Here is a 17,211-nt window from a genome sequence, read left to right as displayed (position 1 = left end):
TATTCGAAATTAGAAAACTTAATAAAACGATGATAAAATTACTTTCCTATCAAAACTACTAAACAAAGAAAAATGATTTCTTATAGAAACATCGAGAAAGATTACTCGATAAGCTGTTAAAAAGGAGTATAATACAAAGTAGTTTCACAGCATTTATGACAGTAACCCTTCGATTTCTTTGCAGGTTACTCCCGAGGGAGTTATCGCGGCGACAGCAGAGAGCGTCTGCCGCGCTCTAGGTATCGAACGCGAGTGGCGCGGCGCTGGGTGCCGCGACGCTTATATAAATGCGCGGCGTCGGCAGGCGCGTTCAGTATGTGTCATGCTTTGCGAGCGCGAGCGTCGTCTGTGATGGCGGCTCGAGTGCGGTTGAAGATGCAATGCGGCACCGTCGTATTGCTCCTCGTCGTCATCATCGTGGTGTGTGGTATGGATCTTGTGTGTGGAATGTTCGAGCATCGTCACTGCAGTCACCAGCATCCCCGGGCGCACGAGGTAAGCGGCTACAAAAAGGACCTCGACCCTTCTCTTTTCTCTTTTACACACTCTTACTCTCTTTTCACCTTTGTTGTCTGCCTGCCTGTTCGCTTGGTAGACGCACACCAACCAACCTAACCAACTGGACTGCTAATGCTCGTTCTGCCAGTGCCACTTCCCTTTTATCGCTTTTCCTCACCGCTCTTTCTCTTCTTACCTTTCTTTCGTTCGACGATTTTCTCGTCTTTATTACGTCAAACCTCTGAGTCCATTTTTCGTCTCTGTGGGTATAAAATCGCGTGATTTCAACCAAGCGTGCGTTTCACGTGTCACGTGCTCTTGCTGTCCTCCTCGCACACCTGTATTTCGCGTGCGCCCCACTTCAACCTGAACCGTTGAGCTCTGTTCTCTATACGCTACATCTTCAGATACTACTATCCTGTTGTTAAACATGTACATTATAGACGCGCTGTGTTGACATTTTCTCCATATTTATGACTCTAATAGGATTATAACGTACGCCATTTTAATAGGATTAGAAATGTCTGCTTTATAAGATGAAATGTCAACATCGAAAGTCGACTTCGATAATCAGTTTCGATTGTCGAGATCTCTCGTTCGTAATAACAGATTTATATCGTATGTGAAATTTTGTAAACGTCGTTGGCGTTTTTCGAGGACTAAGTTAGTTGGTTTCGTTTAGTAGCGTTTGTTACGTTTATAAGTGTATTACGGTAACTGTGAAATAAATAGCATGCTACGCGTAATGTGTCTACCGTGGAATGTGACTTTGATCGTGCGGAGAAAGGTATCCGTGAACTTGTTTTCATGCGCCGCTGAACCACGTGTTTTGGGAACGGGCACGCGCCCCTGTCTGTTTAGTTGCACGACTTTTTACTACTTCGTTTCTCTTGTAAGTGGTTACATTATTTTTCATTAACTCTCATTGAGATTTATCGATTCTCTTTTATATTCAATCAATTTTTATTTGATATATGGATTCCATAGAAATATGTTTTACTGTGAATGACGGATTTCATCTTATATCAAAATATCTAAGCGAAAATTTTACATCGCTTTTATGTTACGTTTTTGTTAGTAGAATTGAATTTTCTTTTATATGTTGGATATTAAAAAAAGTTTTATGGTTTTGTGCTATATAGGTGCTAGTGGAATTACGGGATGATTTCATAAATGCGATGAAAATAATTAGGAGGTTACACGCCTGTGATAATGGTAAAAATACAAAGGCCTGTAATTGAGACTTATGAGAGAATATTCTATCAAAATTATTTGCAACAATATAATGCAAAAATAAAATGTATTAAACTCACGCGCGTATGCATGTAGATCGTATATTTTACATGTATAAAATGAAAAAATATGATGACAGTTAGTTGTTAAAATTGTATTTTTTGAAAAAGTATTTTATTCTTTTTCACAAACCAAGATTAATATGAATATATGTATGTATGCATGCATCTATTAATAAACTCATTGTTTAAGACTTTTAACATCTGCACCATTTAGTAATTACATTTCTAAATGTTCTCTTTTAGTATTTACGTAATATTCATTTAATTTGCACAGTATGTGCGTTACCTGCATTTTTCCACTTTTAAGCATCCGTAAATCTGTAACACCCACAGTCTAGTTATAAATAATGATGTCTCATTTACAAGTAAGAGAAATGCAAATATTAATTACAATTTCAATAAATTGGTAATTGAGAAAGAGAAATTGAAGATATTGTAACAGAAATAAATTGTAATAAATTTCGATAAATTTCAATATATTTCAATAAATTTCAATTAATTTCAATAAATTTCAATAAATCTCAATAAATTTCAATTTCAATATCATGTATAGAGCTGTTCACAAGCCAATGTGGTTAACTCCACATTTCCCCCCCCCCCCCAAAAAAAAAGAAAAAACAAAAAAAGAAAATTGTTTAGTGCTAAAGAACTTGATTGATGCTAATCATATATGTATAATATCATCAATTTTCTCTACTTTCTGTTTTGTAGAGATAACCGATTTGACAAATAAGCGGCTCATATAAAGTACATAGATTACGCGCTTAAAATCATTTCGTACGGCGATGCTTCAGATTTTAAGTCCTTTTTTCTTATCTTCTCATATTTCTGCCAATTTGCTTGTTCTGATACTCGAAGTGTGTTAATTTTAAACCTGATTTTTTTATAAACTCGCTACAGCCTGATCTGGCCTGGATTGATGAGATTGTTCAGACTTGAACGGATAAGTGTAAGCTTGGTAAAGTATCATAAATCTGAAAACCGTTCTGTTTGAGTTGAGGTAAAACCTAATCCAAATTTAGAAAAATTTAAACGCGTGTTTCAAGCGTTCCTCGAGCGCAGTTACAAAAAGTATGAATTTTGTGGGTTTGCGTCACGAGTACGTTTAATTTCAGCATACTTTTTGGACATCGTGAACAGTTATTGAAATACCTTTGCGTGGGAAGGGTGGACGATACCTGGATGGATGTGAGGCTTTGAACGAATTTTATGACGAGGTCATTTTGCGATGAGGAATTTTCCGCTTGGTCCGGTTTTCGACCATGCGAACCGTTATGCACTGATTTTAATTAACGTTTAAAACGCCTAGTTGATGATATCTATGAATATTGAGGACGGTGGATCCTAATAGTTTTAAGCTATTGATGACCACACGGTGAATTAATATGAAGATAACAGGAAAATATTGATGAAAAATTGATGTTATATTTTTCTTTTCTTACAAGAAGACAATTTAAAAATTGAATTCTATTGATAAATTAAACAAATTTTTGCGCAGGTTGGCAAGTTATTATATAATTGTTTGGTAAATCTTTAATTGATTGGCAAATTATTGTGCAAGGGAATCCAGTTATCGTATACGAATATTCGTATCAGAAGAATTTATAATATTTACAGTTATTTTGTTAATTTAATACCAAGATAATGTGTTATAATTTGTGTCTGTATGTTTAAGAAACTTTATGTCTATTAAGATTGTGTCACCGTGAGAAAAATCCAGATGAATTAACTGAGTGGTTGTACAACAATGTAGCAAACAATAGTTGAGAGAACGCGGTTAATTATGAGAAGGAAAAGATGTTGCAATGTCACTTGACGTAGCTGGACTTTTACTTTTGAAGAAGTAAATATGATTCTGCGAAGAATTTTATGAGAATGTAATATTGTTCGCGTATCTTTTCTAATAAGTGTAACATTCAACACTCTCGCTTAGAATTCACTTAGAATACTTTTTATTTGGTAATTTGTAAGAAGATATAATTTTATCAGAGAATTAAAGATAAATCATGCAAATACTTTACTTATTTAATTAACGAAAAGATACAATTCTTTGATAATAAATTACATTACAACTTACGATTAGATGGATACTTTATTATTGAATTAAATTGTTCTTTGTCACATTTCTTATTTCTTACACGAGAATAATTTAAAAATTAGTTACTCTTCATTTATACGTAACATTAATTTGTTGTTAAATAATTTAGTTACTTTTATCTTGTTACAAATGTCTAAAGTTATTTAAAACGACTTTAGGTTGATGAGAATCTCGTTCTTTTAAAAGCAATTACGCCGAAAAGTCGAAGTAATTTCTAAATATAAATAAAGTTTCAAGCTTATCTGGTTTTATTAACCTGTTTGTTTCCTTTCTGAGCAAAAGTTATTCAATTTGCTTGAACGAAACAGTTTTATCATGTTTATTTCTCTGTTCCGTTTGATCTAGCAACAGTATTATTTCGTTGAGTTTTCGCTTGGCTAGCTTCACTGATGTTTAGTTTATGATCACTTAAAAACTTTGAAGTATAATCTATCCGCCACAGTCTCCGTTCCCTTAATTCAATCCTTTAATTTCTATCTTCAGTTCCCAAAACTATCTTTCCATTCATTAGGTATAGTAAATTATTAACGACTCATAATTTTTGAGAAATATATTTTCCTATCAAAAGTTTATGTTTTACCCGCAGTTAAAGAAGAAATATCCAAATTCAGTAACAGATATAATATAAGAGATAACAACCACCAAAACCCATTAGTTACCCAATTACTTGACACGACGGATCCGATCCTCAGACTAAAAAGACATTACCCTTTAGATTTAAGCATTAGATTCAACTAGAATCAAACATACTATAAACACTTATAATCCAAATTACAGTACCACGCCAAAATAATTTACTGATAATTCTCAATGAGAATTGATTGTAAAAATTCTACCAAGTAAAAAAAAAAGTTTATGTTTTGATAGGACAGTTCCTTTTAAGTTCCTACAGTAACAGAACATACTATATAATATAATTTCTTAAAGATCGAAAATTAATTAATTTACCGTACGTAGAAGTTAAGTAAACATTTAAATTTATGGGATGCGCTACCTTTTTATCAGAGAGCGAAGTTTATACCTATGGTTTCTTTGCATTTATATTTTGATTAGTTTCCATAGAACGAACTACACGTTATGGCTTATTTGCGTACTAAAATGATTTTCTAGCAATTTTAGGCGATCATTAAGTAAAAGTGGTTCGCTCGTAAAAGCAACCTTTAAAAATCGTATCAAAGAGAATTTGAATGGGAATAAAAGTTTACGGCGGACGTGATGTGTCAGCGTATAATATATAGTGCGTCTATGTTTATTGGTGTACTTGAATTTCGATGTTATGAGCGTCTACCCGTAAATTCGAAAAAGTTCCTCTCAGAATATCCGGCCGCATCGTCACGTGTTGATTTTTCCTGCTATTGCTCTCTGTCGTAATTTATAATTTAATCCAGTCGGTTTGTTCTAGAAGGACTTGCGGTGAAAGAGAAAGAGAGAGAGGGAGAGAGAGAGAAAGAGAGAGAGAGTTACGGTGGAATTGTGCGATCCTTTATTGGATTCTAGCCAAATATTTTCTCTGGCTTCGCTGTTGTCATTTTAATAATGCAGCATGCATCTTCGAGTTTCGAATTCGCGAAAGTTATAGGTTTATTTTGTGTCGTTGCTTCTCACGACAGTTTTGTTTAAATATTAGTTTATAAAACCACATACGTACTACATTCTCAAAAAATTCTAGAAGATAAAAATAGAAAATGTAGTTTATGTTCTCCTTGATTCAGAAAAAAAAGAATAATACCAGTTTTAAGTATTTTAACTTCGTTTAAAAAATACAAACTAATACACTACCTAATTTCAGCTGTTTATACATATTTAATGAAACGGGATAATTAGGTAGTGCATGATACAATTTAAGGCAAGGAATATATTAATTTTGTACTTGATTGTAATACGTTTCTAGCTTTAAAATTGATCTTATGAAATATGAATATAAAAGATATATATATATACATATAGAAAAATTAAAATGAATTTAGTATCCAGTAAAATAAATGTCTGAAAAATAGTTAGTTTAAAGTAGCCATTTCCTGCAATTACAAATTATCCGTTTTCTGCATATTAGCTTTTGCTATATGTAGTCGTGATAATTTTGTGATTGAATTACGTATATTACCGACTGTAATTATATATAATAGCTGTAATTATGGTTACATATGTTAAAGAGATCAAGATACTTTTGAATGTTAATACAAAGCAGATCAAGATACTTTTGAATGTTAATGTATATGTAGGCAATAAAGTTACTGTATCTTATTGCTTAATAATTAATGATAATTCGTCTATAGATGGAAACAGGTAGGTTTCTAATTCAAGCGTGTCGTTATTTTTGTGGCTATTACGAGAGTGACTGTTATGAAAACGGAATTACTACCGAAAATCGATTGATTGCGCAGTTCTTATTGCGCTACTATAATGTGCACGTTCATCGATAACCGTTTATGGGACGGATGTACTCGACTACTCATGAATGCACATTGAAAGTAGCATTCGATTTTCTGTTATGTTCTCAAATTATCATACTCGAAATCGTGCCACATTGTGATTTAAAAAATGATAAAGAAAATTTGATCAATTTTGTGATTGCGTTTATCGATTTACACATATTGCACGTTATAGGAAATATTTGCATGCAGGAAGGAAGAACCTTGAACGACTGGGAAAAACTTGTCAATAAGTAGAAGGTTGTTTTATTTCTATCTCTTTATTTATTTTTAATACGCATACTTTTGCATTCGTAGAAATCATTCATTTTCCTGTTGTACAATATTATCAATATTATTGTGTTCATTCTCATTCATTTGGAAGCTAAGAATATACTGAAATAATATTTCCTTTTATAATGATAATATCGATTATCTCATTGCATGCACGAGACCAATGAAATTACGAATTTCGCGATGCAAACTGATTAGCAATGGTATTTTCGTATTTAAGCGTAATCGAAATTTTCTCGCGTTGAGCAAAATCGTTTACGTAATTGATCGTAACTTTTAGTCGAAACGATTTACTTTCTACCTGTGGATTATATTATCTTACATTAGCTGAAATCAAATTTTAGCTGGAAATGTACGTACATACGTATGTATTATATGTCGGATATTAAATTCACTGTTTTAAGATTAGACTTGTATTGCTACGCAATTCCACGTATGTGACTATGTGTACTTGGGGAAATAAATCTAGTTTTAAACTCCGCAAACAGAGTCGTAACGAATTTGTTGCTGTAAATAACTTCAAATGAAGTGCATATTCGTTACTTCGCTTAACAATTAGTACGAATTTTCTGGTTGACCACTTATTTCTTGTTTAGTAGAAAAACCAATTATATATTGGTTTATAAGGTATTGGTTATTAATTGGTTTATAATTATAGATTGTTATAAATTTTTTTCTTTTACGGTTGTTAGTGTTTCGCGATAAGTTGCATAAATCAATTGACACATTGAATGAAGTATTTATTTCATTTCTGAAATTTAATATATAGTATGAAGAAAGTTTATATTTCAACTGCTTATTTTTTGAAGTATTTACATTGCGGAAATAACACCTAGATATAACGATATTACATTCTTATCACTTGGTTTTATTATCTTTAGGGTATAGATATAGATATTATAAATTATGTTAAAATGTACTGACGTACATAATAGTTACATATTTTATTTTATATTATTTGCTTTTATTAATTCAGTTTTTAAAACACATCGATCTTCTCCAAAACCTATATATTTGCAGAAATTATAATTTCGACTAAGTCACTAAATGAGAATCTATTATGCGAGTGTAAACGATCAATGAGACGAAATCATAATTCAGGTCTCGTATCGTAACAACGAAATTCTTAGAATAACTAGAATTGATTCAATTTATCTTTAGATTTTGAAAGATGAATTGAGTGAGCTCGAATTAATTAGCCAAAATTGTGTATACCTTTTGTAGGGATCGAAAGTTTGGTCTTCTGGTAGACGAATGAAAATGGATGGTCGACTGCTTCGCGCGCGAAACATTCTTTCGTCTTTTTCTTCCTGTCTCTCTCATCATTCGTCTTTTCTTTCTTTTTACACTCGCTTTTTATCCGCTCAACTTTTGCGCCTCTAGGGATCGCACGAATTGCATAGCCATGCATATTCGAAACTTTTCCAGGGCTTTCTGCCGGTACGCTAACTTCAACCCTTCCTTTCCTTAATAAAGAACGGTCTATTTGGGATATGCCATCGATCCTAAAAATAGACCGCAATTTTCCACTTTTCCATGGCTTATATCGAGAATATTTTTATTGAAGCATACTTCTTTGTCGAGAGCACAAATTGTGCAATTAGAATATTTTTTCTTCTCGTGTCTCTTCTCTATAATCTACGCTGGAATGATCAATTGTCAATTGTTAACTCTGATAAATTGTGTATTTCACTCGATAAATTACGATTGACAGATTTATTTTATTTATTTGGTATTTAATTAAGATTTATTTAGTTAAAGTATTGGCAATATCAGATATTAATACTGGGAACAAGATAAATTTTATTTGAAATTCTGTGCCACGAAATATCATATTACGTATCATATTTATTACTTAAAATGCAAATGGTTTACTGTATTTTTACGGTAATATGACTGTGACACAAAATATTTGAAGCTTTACTGCAAAATTTTAGGTAGATACAATTTAATTTTTTATATCTGCATATTACAAGGTAAATTACATATCGTCGACTTGTAGAAAAAAGATATATTTAAAGAATCATCGATACAAAAATGATTCACGTTGTAATTACTTAATTAACATATATACTATATATATAAACCTAAATTTGTCTTACGCCATAAACGTAAAACTTAGAATTTAGCTCTTAATTAGATAGCTAATCTGCGAGAACAACATTTCTTTGGGATAATTATCCCATAAAATTATAGATACTACTTAAGAACAGTATCAGAGTCGAAAATAAAGTTGCCTTGATATTTTGTTAACAATAATATACCACCTTAAACAATATTTTGTTAGAGATTTTCCAAATCTGAAAACGTTGAAAATTTTCGTTCAAAAATTCATTGTTAAATAGTTGCTTATAATTAACAATTTCCTGGTGTAAATTTTCCATTTCCAACTAATTTTTAGATAAATATATTTTTCCTATTGTTAGTTGTGCCATTTTTCTAGGAAACTGACGATATGGTGTAACATTTTGCGCAATTCTACATCTTAAAAGATAGTTTCTATGGTTGAGATAAAAGTTTTTTAACGTTTCTGCGTCTTAACAACTCCCAGTTAACCGCATAAATGTATTACGTAATTGGCAACATAGTAGAAGATGTGGACATAGCTCAGAATTGTGTCTTTATGAGACAAGTGTCACGGAAGAATTGACACTACGTAAAAAGTATTATTTTTTTAATTATCTCTCTACCTTTGGTGAAAAACACATTGATGATGATTCAGATCAATAGTCACTAGGAATTTTGATTGTCGTGAGTCGCCTGGTGCTTCCATTGGAATTCTTGTCCGCTTGTTCACAGGTTTGTCATAGTTTTCACTGAAAACGTTCCGAATTAATCACGAGGGATTGTTTGAACAGACAATGGTAGTCATAGTAAACTCGAAGCGGACTGAATAGAGTCCAGGGGAGAGGACCATGAAGGTTCGAAGCAATGCCACTGTGCTAATTAGTACGACGTTCGTAGACGAATGTAATATCTCATCTTTAGGAAGGTGAGCAGTTTTAAATATTTAGTACATTTGTCCTTTGAACGTGGAATCTATTGCTGCGCTACTGCGATAATCTTAGTAAGTTCATCACAAGGCATTTTGTTTCATGTAGATGAATCTTTCAAAATCTATACTCTTTTTTAATAATTTTAGATCTGTATTATGGGTTACATGGTATCTTACGTCTTACATAAATAAATATGTACAAAAAGATTGTCTTGTGTAACAGGAACATTCAAACTTAATTAAAAATTCTTCGTGTATTTGAAGAGGTCCTGTAGTGATACTCAAAAGCCTTTGCGTATCTTATAAAATGGCGATTTTTATTAAAATAAAATACAATCAAATTTCACTGCAAATTTCGTATATTCTATATTTAACTAGAAGGACTGAGAATGTTTTATTATTGCCACATATGTTGTAAATGCTCTGCTGCCAGATCATACTTTAATATTAATATTACTATTTTACAAAAGATAACTCAGGAAGTTTTAATTAAATTTAGATTGATCTTAGGGTCATCTTCGATTGACTCTATCGTTTATTTCGATCGTCTATCGTAAATTTGAAGAAAATATTAATATGCGTGATTTCTCGTTTCGAATGTATGCTAAAGATTTCCTCATAATATACGTTTGAAGTTTTTTGCTTGATTGAAATTGAAGCTAGATTGAGACATACGAGATTAACCTAATTTAAAGATTAATGATACTCATTTTCTTATATTAGTTGCAAACATCGTATTTATAATAATACCTATTAAATATCATTGTTGTTGAATAAAGGTTTTGTCAGTATCTTCCCCGTTGAAATTAGTGTAATAGCTAGGAGAGTCATCGGTGTTTATCATTGTACCAATTATGTATATCTATCATGCTAATATTATAATGCAGTATGCAAATGATGTTATCCAAACCATAATATTATACTAACAAGAGAAGATACGCGCAGTTGTTAGATTAAAGAAACAGATTTATTAATTAGTACAATTACATGCGCTGAATTATTAATTTATATAAGAAACATCCTTCTTCAGGAATTCATTATTTCTTCTTCTCCTTTTTACAGGCTTCTCAATCAATTCTTGTCAAAATCAATATTTACAAATCCGATGTGGATTATTGTATTATTAGATAGCGATAAGTTTCCAACAAGATGAACACTTGTAGAAACCTTTATTTGTATCCTGGCTTTAGCGTGTTACAAAGTTTCGTTGTCAGGTATCGAAAAGGGCCACTTTATTTCCTCACGGACGAAGCGCGAAAGATTTTCGGAGGTGGATCCTGCACGATCAAAGGAAATTCGAAGCGAAGTGGTCATAGAAGTAAACCAATCTGGTCCGGCTTTACGTCGGTCTCGTTCTTCGCTAAAAGTTTCTCGGTAGATGGGGCGGAAGACTCGGTGTAACCGACGGTACGCCTGTAGAGATGCTCCAGAGGGATGAATGAACGGACTTTCCTATCGATTGAACAATTGGAATATACCTATACATACATACATACATACATACATACATACATACATACATACATATATATATATATACTTTTGTCGGCTGACTTTTATTCATTCGTGGTTTTTTCGTAAATTAAAGGTCATTGATTCTTTGGATTTTAGACACCGCTCTATTTTGTAATATCTGTTTAATTTTATCTAAAATACATTGAGTGACCCATTTCGGCGGTAGATTCTGCACATGAAAACAATAAAAAAATTTCATATATACATATGTCCTGTATGATCTTGTTTCAGAGCTATGACGAGTTTTTTTTTGTAACAAACTGTATCTGTATAACTTCGCGAGATCTATTCAACGTCACGTCCTTGCTTCCGAACACAAGCCTGGAAACGTTTTACCATTGACTGTATTACCTTTTCCTTTTCTCCAAGTATTGTTCTGAAAGCCTTGTCCAATTCTCTCGCCAAGTAATTCGTCGCTGTCAACGGATAAATTATTCCAACATAAAACTTATTATAACTCGAAAACAAGGTCAAACAGTGCATTTGTTTATATGAACTTTTTTTTACCGTTTTCATGTGCAGAATCCATCGCCTATATTACGCAAAGCTTGCTTTTCTCGATGAACGAAAATTAAAAAAGTAATGTACAGATTTATAAAAGAAGATTTATAAAAAAAAAAAAAGACTGAAAGGATGGAACCTAAGTTGAGATGTATTCCCTATTGATTGAATACATGTAATGTGCGCTTCGTTCCATACCTGCATTATACTTTCCTAATTTTATTTTATTTTGTTACATTTAAAATTATTAATGATTAGACTGCAGATTTTTGTGAATATGAATAGAGATGTATATTGTGTATTGACATTTTCCTGTCCACAATATATCTGTATATTACATCCGATCAATGAGACACATTTGCAATATCAAATGATCCAAATATTAAAATAATAATAGACTAAACAATCAGAAACAAAATTCTATACTTTTCGACAAACTACATAAATCTGACATAGAACATGAATATGATGAATATTTTCCCGACAGCTTTCGACAGATCTGAAATCTATAAGTTAAATGTAAACGTTAAAATGCATTGGAAAAAGCGTTAAACCGGCCTGATGTATTGTGCAGAATTGTAGTACCGGTTGATTGTATTTTAATCATTCGGAGTATAAATAGTCAATCGATTCGCAAAGCTAGATACGAACCAATTAAATGCAAATTGTCGTGATACCGATGTCGCATAGTATGATTCTGCAATATCGTGGAGTACATTCGGCATAGGCGTAGGTAGTGGAAGAAATTAAAACGTGAAATGCCTCATTTGGCTGGAGGTTTTAAACGTATCAATATTTATGAACAAATGGTTCGGCAGTTACAGGGAAAGCGAATATTTGTACGGTAGAACGGATTTGCTGGATTTGCACGGGACGAAAATAATGGTAATCCTTGCGTCCCGACGCGGCTTTCCGTTAATTCGACTGTAACGTACGATCGATCCAGATCGAAATCGAAATCAGAACTGAACGCCGGTCCTCTCGCTGTTGCAACCGGATCCGGCTGCTTTTCGCAAATATTTGCGCGTAATCGCGCCTTCGGGTGCGAGGACTTAAATTAAACTATTAATTATTCCGCTACCGGCTGAAGTTAGCCGATTTCGAAAGTGAATCGTGCATACCATCCACCTGGCCAAGAAATAGATTGTTATTCGATGCGAATCATTTTAAATTTATTAATTCCAACGAAATTCAATTATTATTTCAATTTTGATACTGTTTAAAATTTGTACAGTTGATTGAGAGCCATAGTAGTGTAAGTCAATTTAGTGTTATTTTTAACGAAGATACTTATTAGTATAGAAAACTCGTTATGATATTTTCGATGGCATGCTCGTTATCATCGTACAAGGTAAAATTATACTTCAGTGAATTGTGATGTTGAAAGAGTTATAATTTTAAAAGTAGAAATACTTGACTAGATTCCAGTATGTGAAACTTTGACTTACTTTCACTACTATGATTTTGAATATGCCATCTGTTTCATGACTTGAGAACTGAATATTTTTGCTATTCTTCGTACCAATTCCTTTATTTATTCTATTGGTTGTATTGTATTAGATATAACAAATTATTTCTTCAGTCAATAAATTATCATGATCTAATAAGAAAATTGTTACATATATGTGACTTTGTGCAACTTTTTATCTTGTTCTCTGTACAAAATCCAAATATTAGTCAAATATTTGATGTATGTTAAGTATTTGATGTTTGTTAGTGATATAGGGTCTCGATGAATTACCAGCAACTAAACTATTTGTTTACTTACTCTCAGCTATTTCTTACGTAATGAGTCGAGTATCTTGAACTTGTAGTACTTGTTTGTAAACAGGTTTTCTTAGTAAAGATATTTCGTGATTTAAAGATTTCCAAATAGCGTTTCTGAATAAATAAGCGAAACGTATAAGTCAATACAACCTGGTATTTATTGTTAGTGTTTACAAATTCTGACTGTATATTAATTATGATTGAACGCGGTTGTATGTTTGCCAAGTTGATTGTTTAAAGATGCCTATGTACACACCTGGTATAAATCGTGAATTATTCATGTTGGAAAAACAAGTATATAAACCAATGCACATACGTAGTATTTTAGCAGGTTTTATTATGATCGTTTGGAAGGGAAAATCGTTAACATAATATGTTAAAATATAATTAGAGAATAGTAAATATTATATAGTTAAATAATATTTTATATAAAAATTTTCTATTAAATTGATTATTTTCTTTAACAGTTTGAACACTGTATACTTATAATAAACGATATCGTATTTGTTATTTTAATTTCTTAATAGTTTCCTATTTTTGTTTCAGGTAAGGATCATCATGTATACGTAAAAGGCCATTTATCTGTCAATTTTGTTTAGGAGAAATCGTAAGTAATGATTTTTATTATAGTCTTTTCAATTAAAAGTTAGGTTTTTATAAAATATAGTAGACTGATTGAGATCTATAACTGGATTGCGGATGTTTATGTAAATTTATATTTTGGGCAATACATTGCAACCAATAGATATAACGATAAATAATACTAGTTTATTTTGCATATTTTGTATATTTTTATACAGTATATGCATTATATGCATTTTCATACGTTCAAATATTCCGTAAAAACATTCGCATAAACATTCGCAATTAATTTATTACACAGACACCGAATCGCGATTCGAGGAACTCCTATTCTCTTTCTAGTGATTTGTTTCACGTTATATTAATTCATTATCGTGTAAACAAAGTGTATACCGGCTGTTACCATGAAATTAAAGGCACACGTTCTAAATCCATAAAATTAATAAAAGTCGAAATTACAAACTATAAAATTACCGGTATAAAATAAATTGCGTGCGCGCTATCTCCGAATATAAATTTCAATCGTGAAAAATGAAAATGGTTAGAACAACTCCGATCAAATCGTATAAAATGATAATCGCGTATTTATACAAGACACGAGGTGAAAATACACTCGATTCTTTCGCAATTTGTTTTCGTTAAGGATCTATCTTTTCGCGTGTATCCCATTTTCGACCGACCATAGAAGATTCGAATCGATGAAAACCGCACGTTGTTCGCGATTGTATTTTCATAAGAGAAGTATACGGTGGATAAAAAGTGGCCTCGCGTTTTAGTGATTTCACGAGCCGGGAAACAAATAAAGTGTTTGCACTACCAAGCGTGGCGTGGCACAGAGCTGGTTCGATTCTTATTACCCACCGTGTTCTCGTGTTCGACGGGATTGCAAAAGAAATTTACGGTAAACTGTGGATAGTATCCGAACGATCTACGCTCCGATGAAATCTGTTGTTGCTTTAAAAGGACGTAGCCTTATCGATCAGGATCGCGGTACAAACGTTCGTAGTATCAAGACGAAAGATAGGAAGACGCAGCGTGCTACTTGATTTTACAATTCGACGAGTTATCCATGAAACTTTCCTTCGAAGCGTTCCGAGTTTCCCGCTTCTTGTCCAAATGGAATTTCCTATGCTAAACTTATTTCATTCGAGAGAAGAAAGGAAACACAATACAGAGGAACATGAAAGAGACAGAAATACGTGCGAGAGTTTGAGAGGCAAAAAGAATGGTAGGGAAGGCGAGAGACCAGGCGTTTGATATTTGAGAGGTGTACGGAGACAAGATTATAGTGTTTTTTTGTCGATAGGTTCTTTTGTGACGTGAGGTATTTGCAATATCGGTATTTCGATTGGCTATTGCATGATCAAAGTCTTCAGTTTAATCGACCGATTAGCTGTCACGGTTAAAAGAAAAAATTGAATTAAATTGGCTTATTAATATAAAAATAATAATAATAATTACTTCTTAAGAAATGAAACCAATGTTACAAGGTTATAATATATTCTTAGCTATTTGTTGCGTTTTTACAAGTTGATCTTTGTTTCATTTGATCATAGTTACACATATTGAAAGTTTGATGCTTTGACTATCAAAGTTTACTTTCTTTTCACGGACTTTCACAGTTCTCTTCTGTAGCCATTGAATACTCGCAGAATACTCGACATCAACCAAAAGGTTACGGCAACCACACGAACTCTATTGTGCATTTCATAATCCGAAGTTGGTAAGCGTAACGAACCTTGTTTACGCAAGCGATACTGCCTTTAGTATCAGAGAGTCTTTGATCTTGTATAATCTTTCTCTTAAATATATATATTTCTAAGCATTCGTTGAAAATACGTTTTAAAGAAGAATTCGTTTAGGCTTATGAAATCGTCGCGAATTTATCTTTGATGTATGAACTATGAACGTGTATTCATTATTCATATTAGGCATTGTAATCTGCCGTTATGGTGAAATGTATTCGCAGAAATTCGAGTACTTCGTATACGTACATGGATACATACTATAACGCTATATGTAACTTGTGTGTCGTGTATTCACAGTGGACTGGAACGTATATTAATTGGTAACCAGACCTTGATGTAGGTCAAAGCAGCGCTTAATATCCATATCTATTGGTCAATTTACAATACCATTGCGCGTAATGGTCGAATATATATCTGCTTTTATCTCATGCATAAATAGAAATTTATTTTAGTAAGTGTTTTTTTTTTTTTTCATGTTTCTCGTTTGTCAATGAATACTTGAGTTCTAAAATTCACTGCAATAACAGCGAATGCTAGTTCTTTATTTATTAAATTATTCACAGTTAAAATTTTGGATCTAGCGAATTCTAAAGTTGATAACAATTATTCAATCACAAGCATATCTTTGGTATGATATATTTCTGTGTAGAATACTTGGTCATACGAACGTTGTCTACAGGTTGTCAAACAAATCAGCCTACATTTAGCGGAAATACAACCTACATATTCTACTTTTCTTAAAAGAAACTAAACGATATCGATTTAGAAATCTTACTTTCCGAGGATTTCATGAACAACATTTGCGCAACTTATTATCATACGAATAGTATACTAATAATAATTACTATTGATTTGTAATAATATATATTATAAATTTTTTTCGTATTCTTAACTTCGTTGTTGCTTCTTATATGACTATTATATTTCTATGTATAATAATTCTATAACACGACATAAAGAAATCAATAGAATCGTAACGGTCATTTAAATGAAAACATTTTCTTTTATAAAGATAATATTATAGACATGGATCTAACTATAAATTAAGATAGATAACAAATAGATAGACAATAAAAAATACAGTAAAATATAGCGAAATAAAAAATGTAGTAAATTGCATTAAAGCAGGAGATGCCTGTTCTTGAAAGATCACATTAGAGCGATCACATTAGAGAAATGCAGTATTAATTTAGAAACGGGAATGTTAGGTGTATTTGTAGGAGCATGTATGTCCCCAAAGAGACTGGAAGATGCTAATAGGTGCTGAGACAGTGATGCGAATCGAAGGCGCGCTTCCAATATCCGTCTTCATTAGTCAGATCGCAACACGAACTGCCTTCGGAAATCTAGATGGGTTACGATGCTCTGGGTAGCTTGGTACCAGTACTTGGATACGCAGGTACAACTGGAGGGCACGAACCATCGTGAATTCGAGATTCTGAATTCGAATCGATTGGTTGGTTCTCCGGGACACCCGTTCGCTCGTCTAATCAGATCCTGTTTGTAG

The 17,211-nt window shown here is 32.5% G+C and overlaps 1 protein-coding gene and 1 long non-coding RNA gene across 2 annotated transcripts in view; both read left to right on the top strand.

Annotated features, from left to right (window-relative positions):
- Window positions 1–17,211, top strand: part of Invadolysin (leishmanolysin-like peptidase, invadolysin) — a 210,228-nt gene that overhangs the window by 5,103 nt on the left and 187,914 nt on the right. Inside the window, exon 2 of the mRNA XM_072006045.1 lies at window positions 185–495. Within this exon, the coding sequence (XP_071862146.1) occupies window positions 316–495 (180 nt within the window). The 5' untranslated portion in view covers window positions 185–315. The remainder of the gene's footprint in view (window positions 1–184; window positions 496–17,211) is intronic.
- LOC139988511 (uncharacterized) overlaps window positions 515–17,211 on the top strand; it is a 63,663-nt gene continuing 46,966 nt past the window's right edge. Inside the window, exons 1-2 of the long non-coding RNA XR_011800151.1 lie at window positions 515–1,390; window positions 13,921–13,981. This is a non-coding gene — a long non-coding RNA (uncharacterized lncRNA). The remainder of the gene's footprint in view (window positions 1,391–13,920; window positions 13,982–17,211) is intronic.

The sequence above is a fragment of the Bombus fervidus genome, chromosome 6 (genome assembly GCF_041682495.2).
Source record: "Bombus fervidus isolate BK054 chromosome 6, iyBomFerv1, whole genome shotgun sequence".
Lineage (NCBI taxonomy): Eukaryota > Metazoa > Arthropoda > Insecta > Hymenoptera > Apidae > Bombus > Bombus fervidus.
The sequence above is the reverse complement of the archived record's forward strand: the minus strand, read 5'-3'. Positions and strand labels throughout refer to the sequence as shown.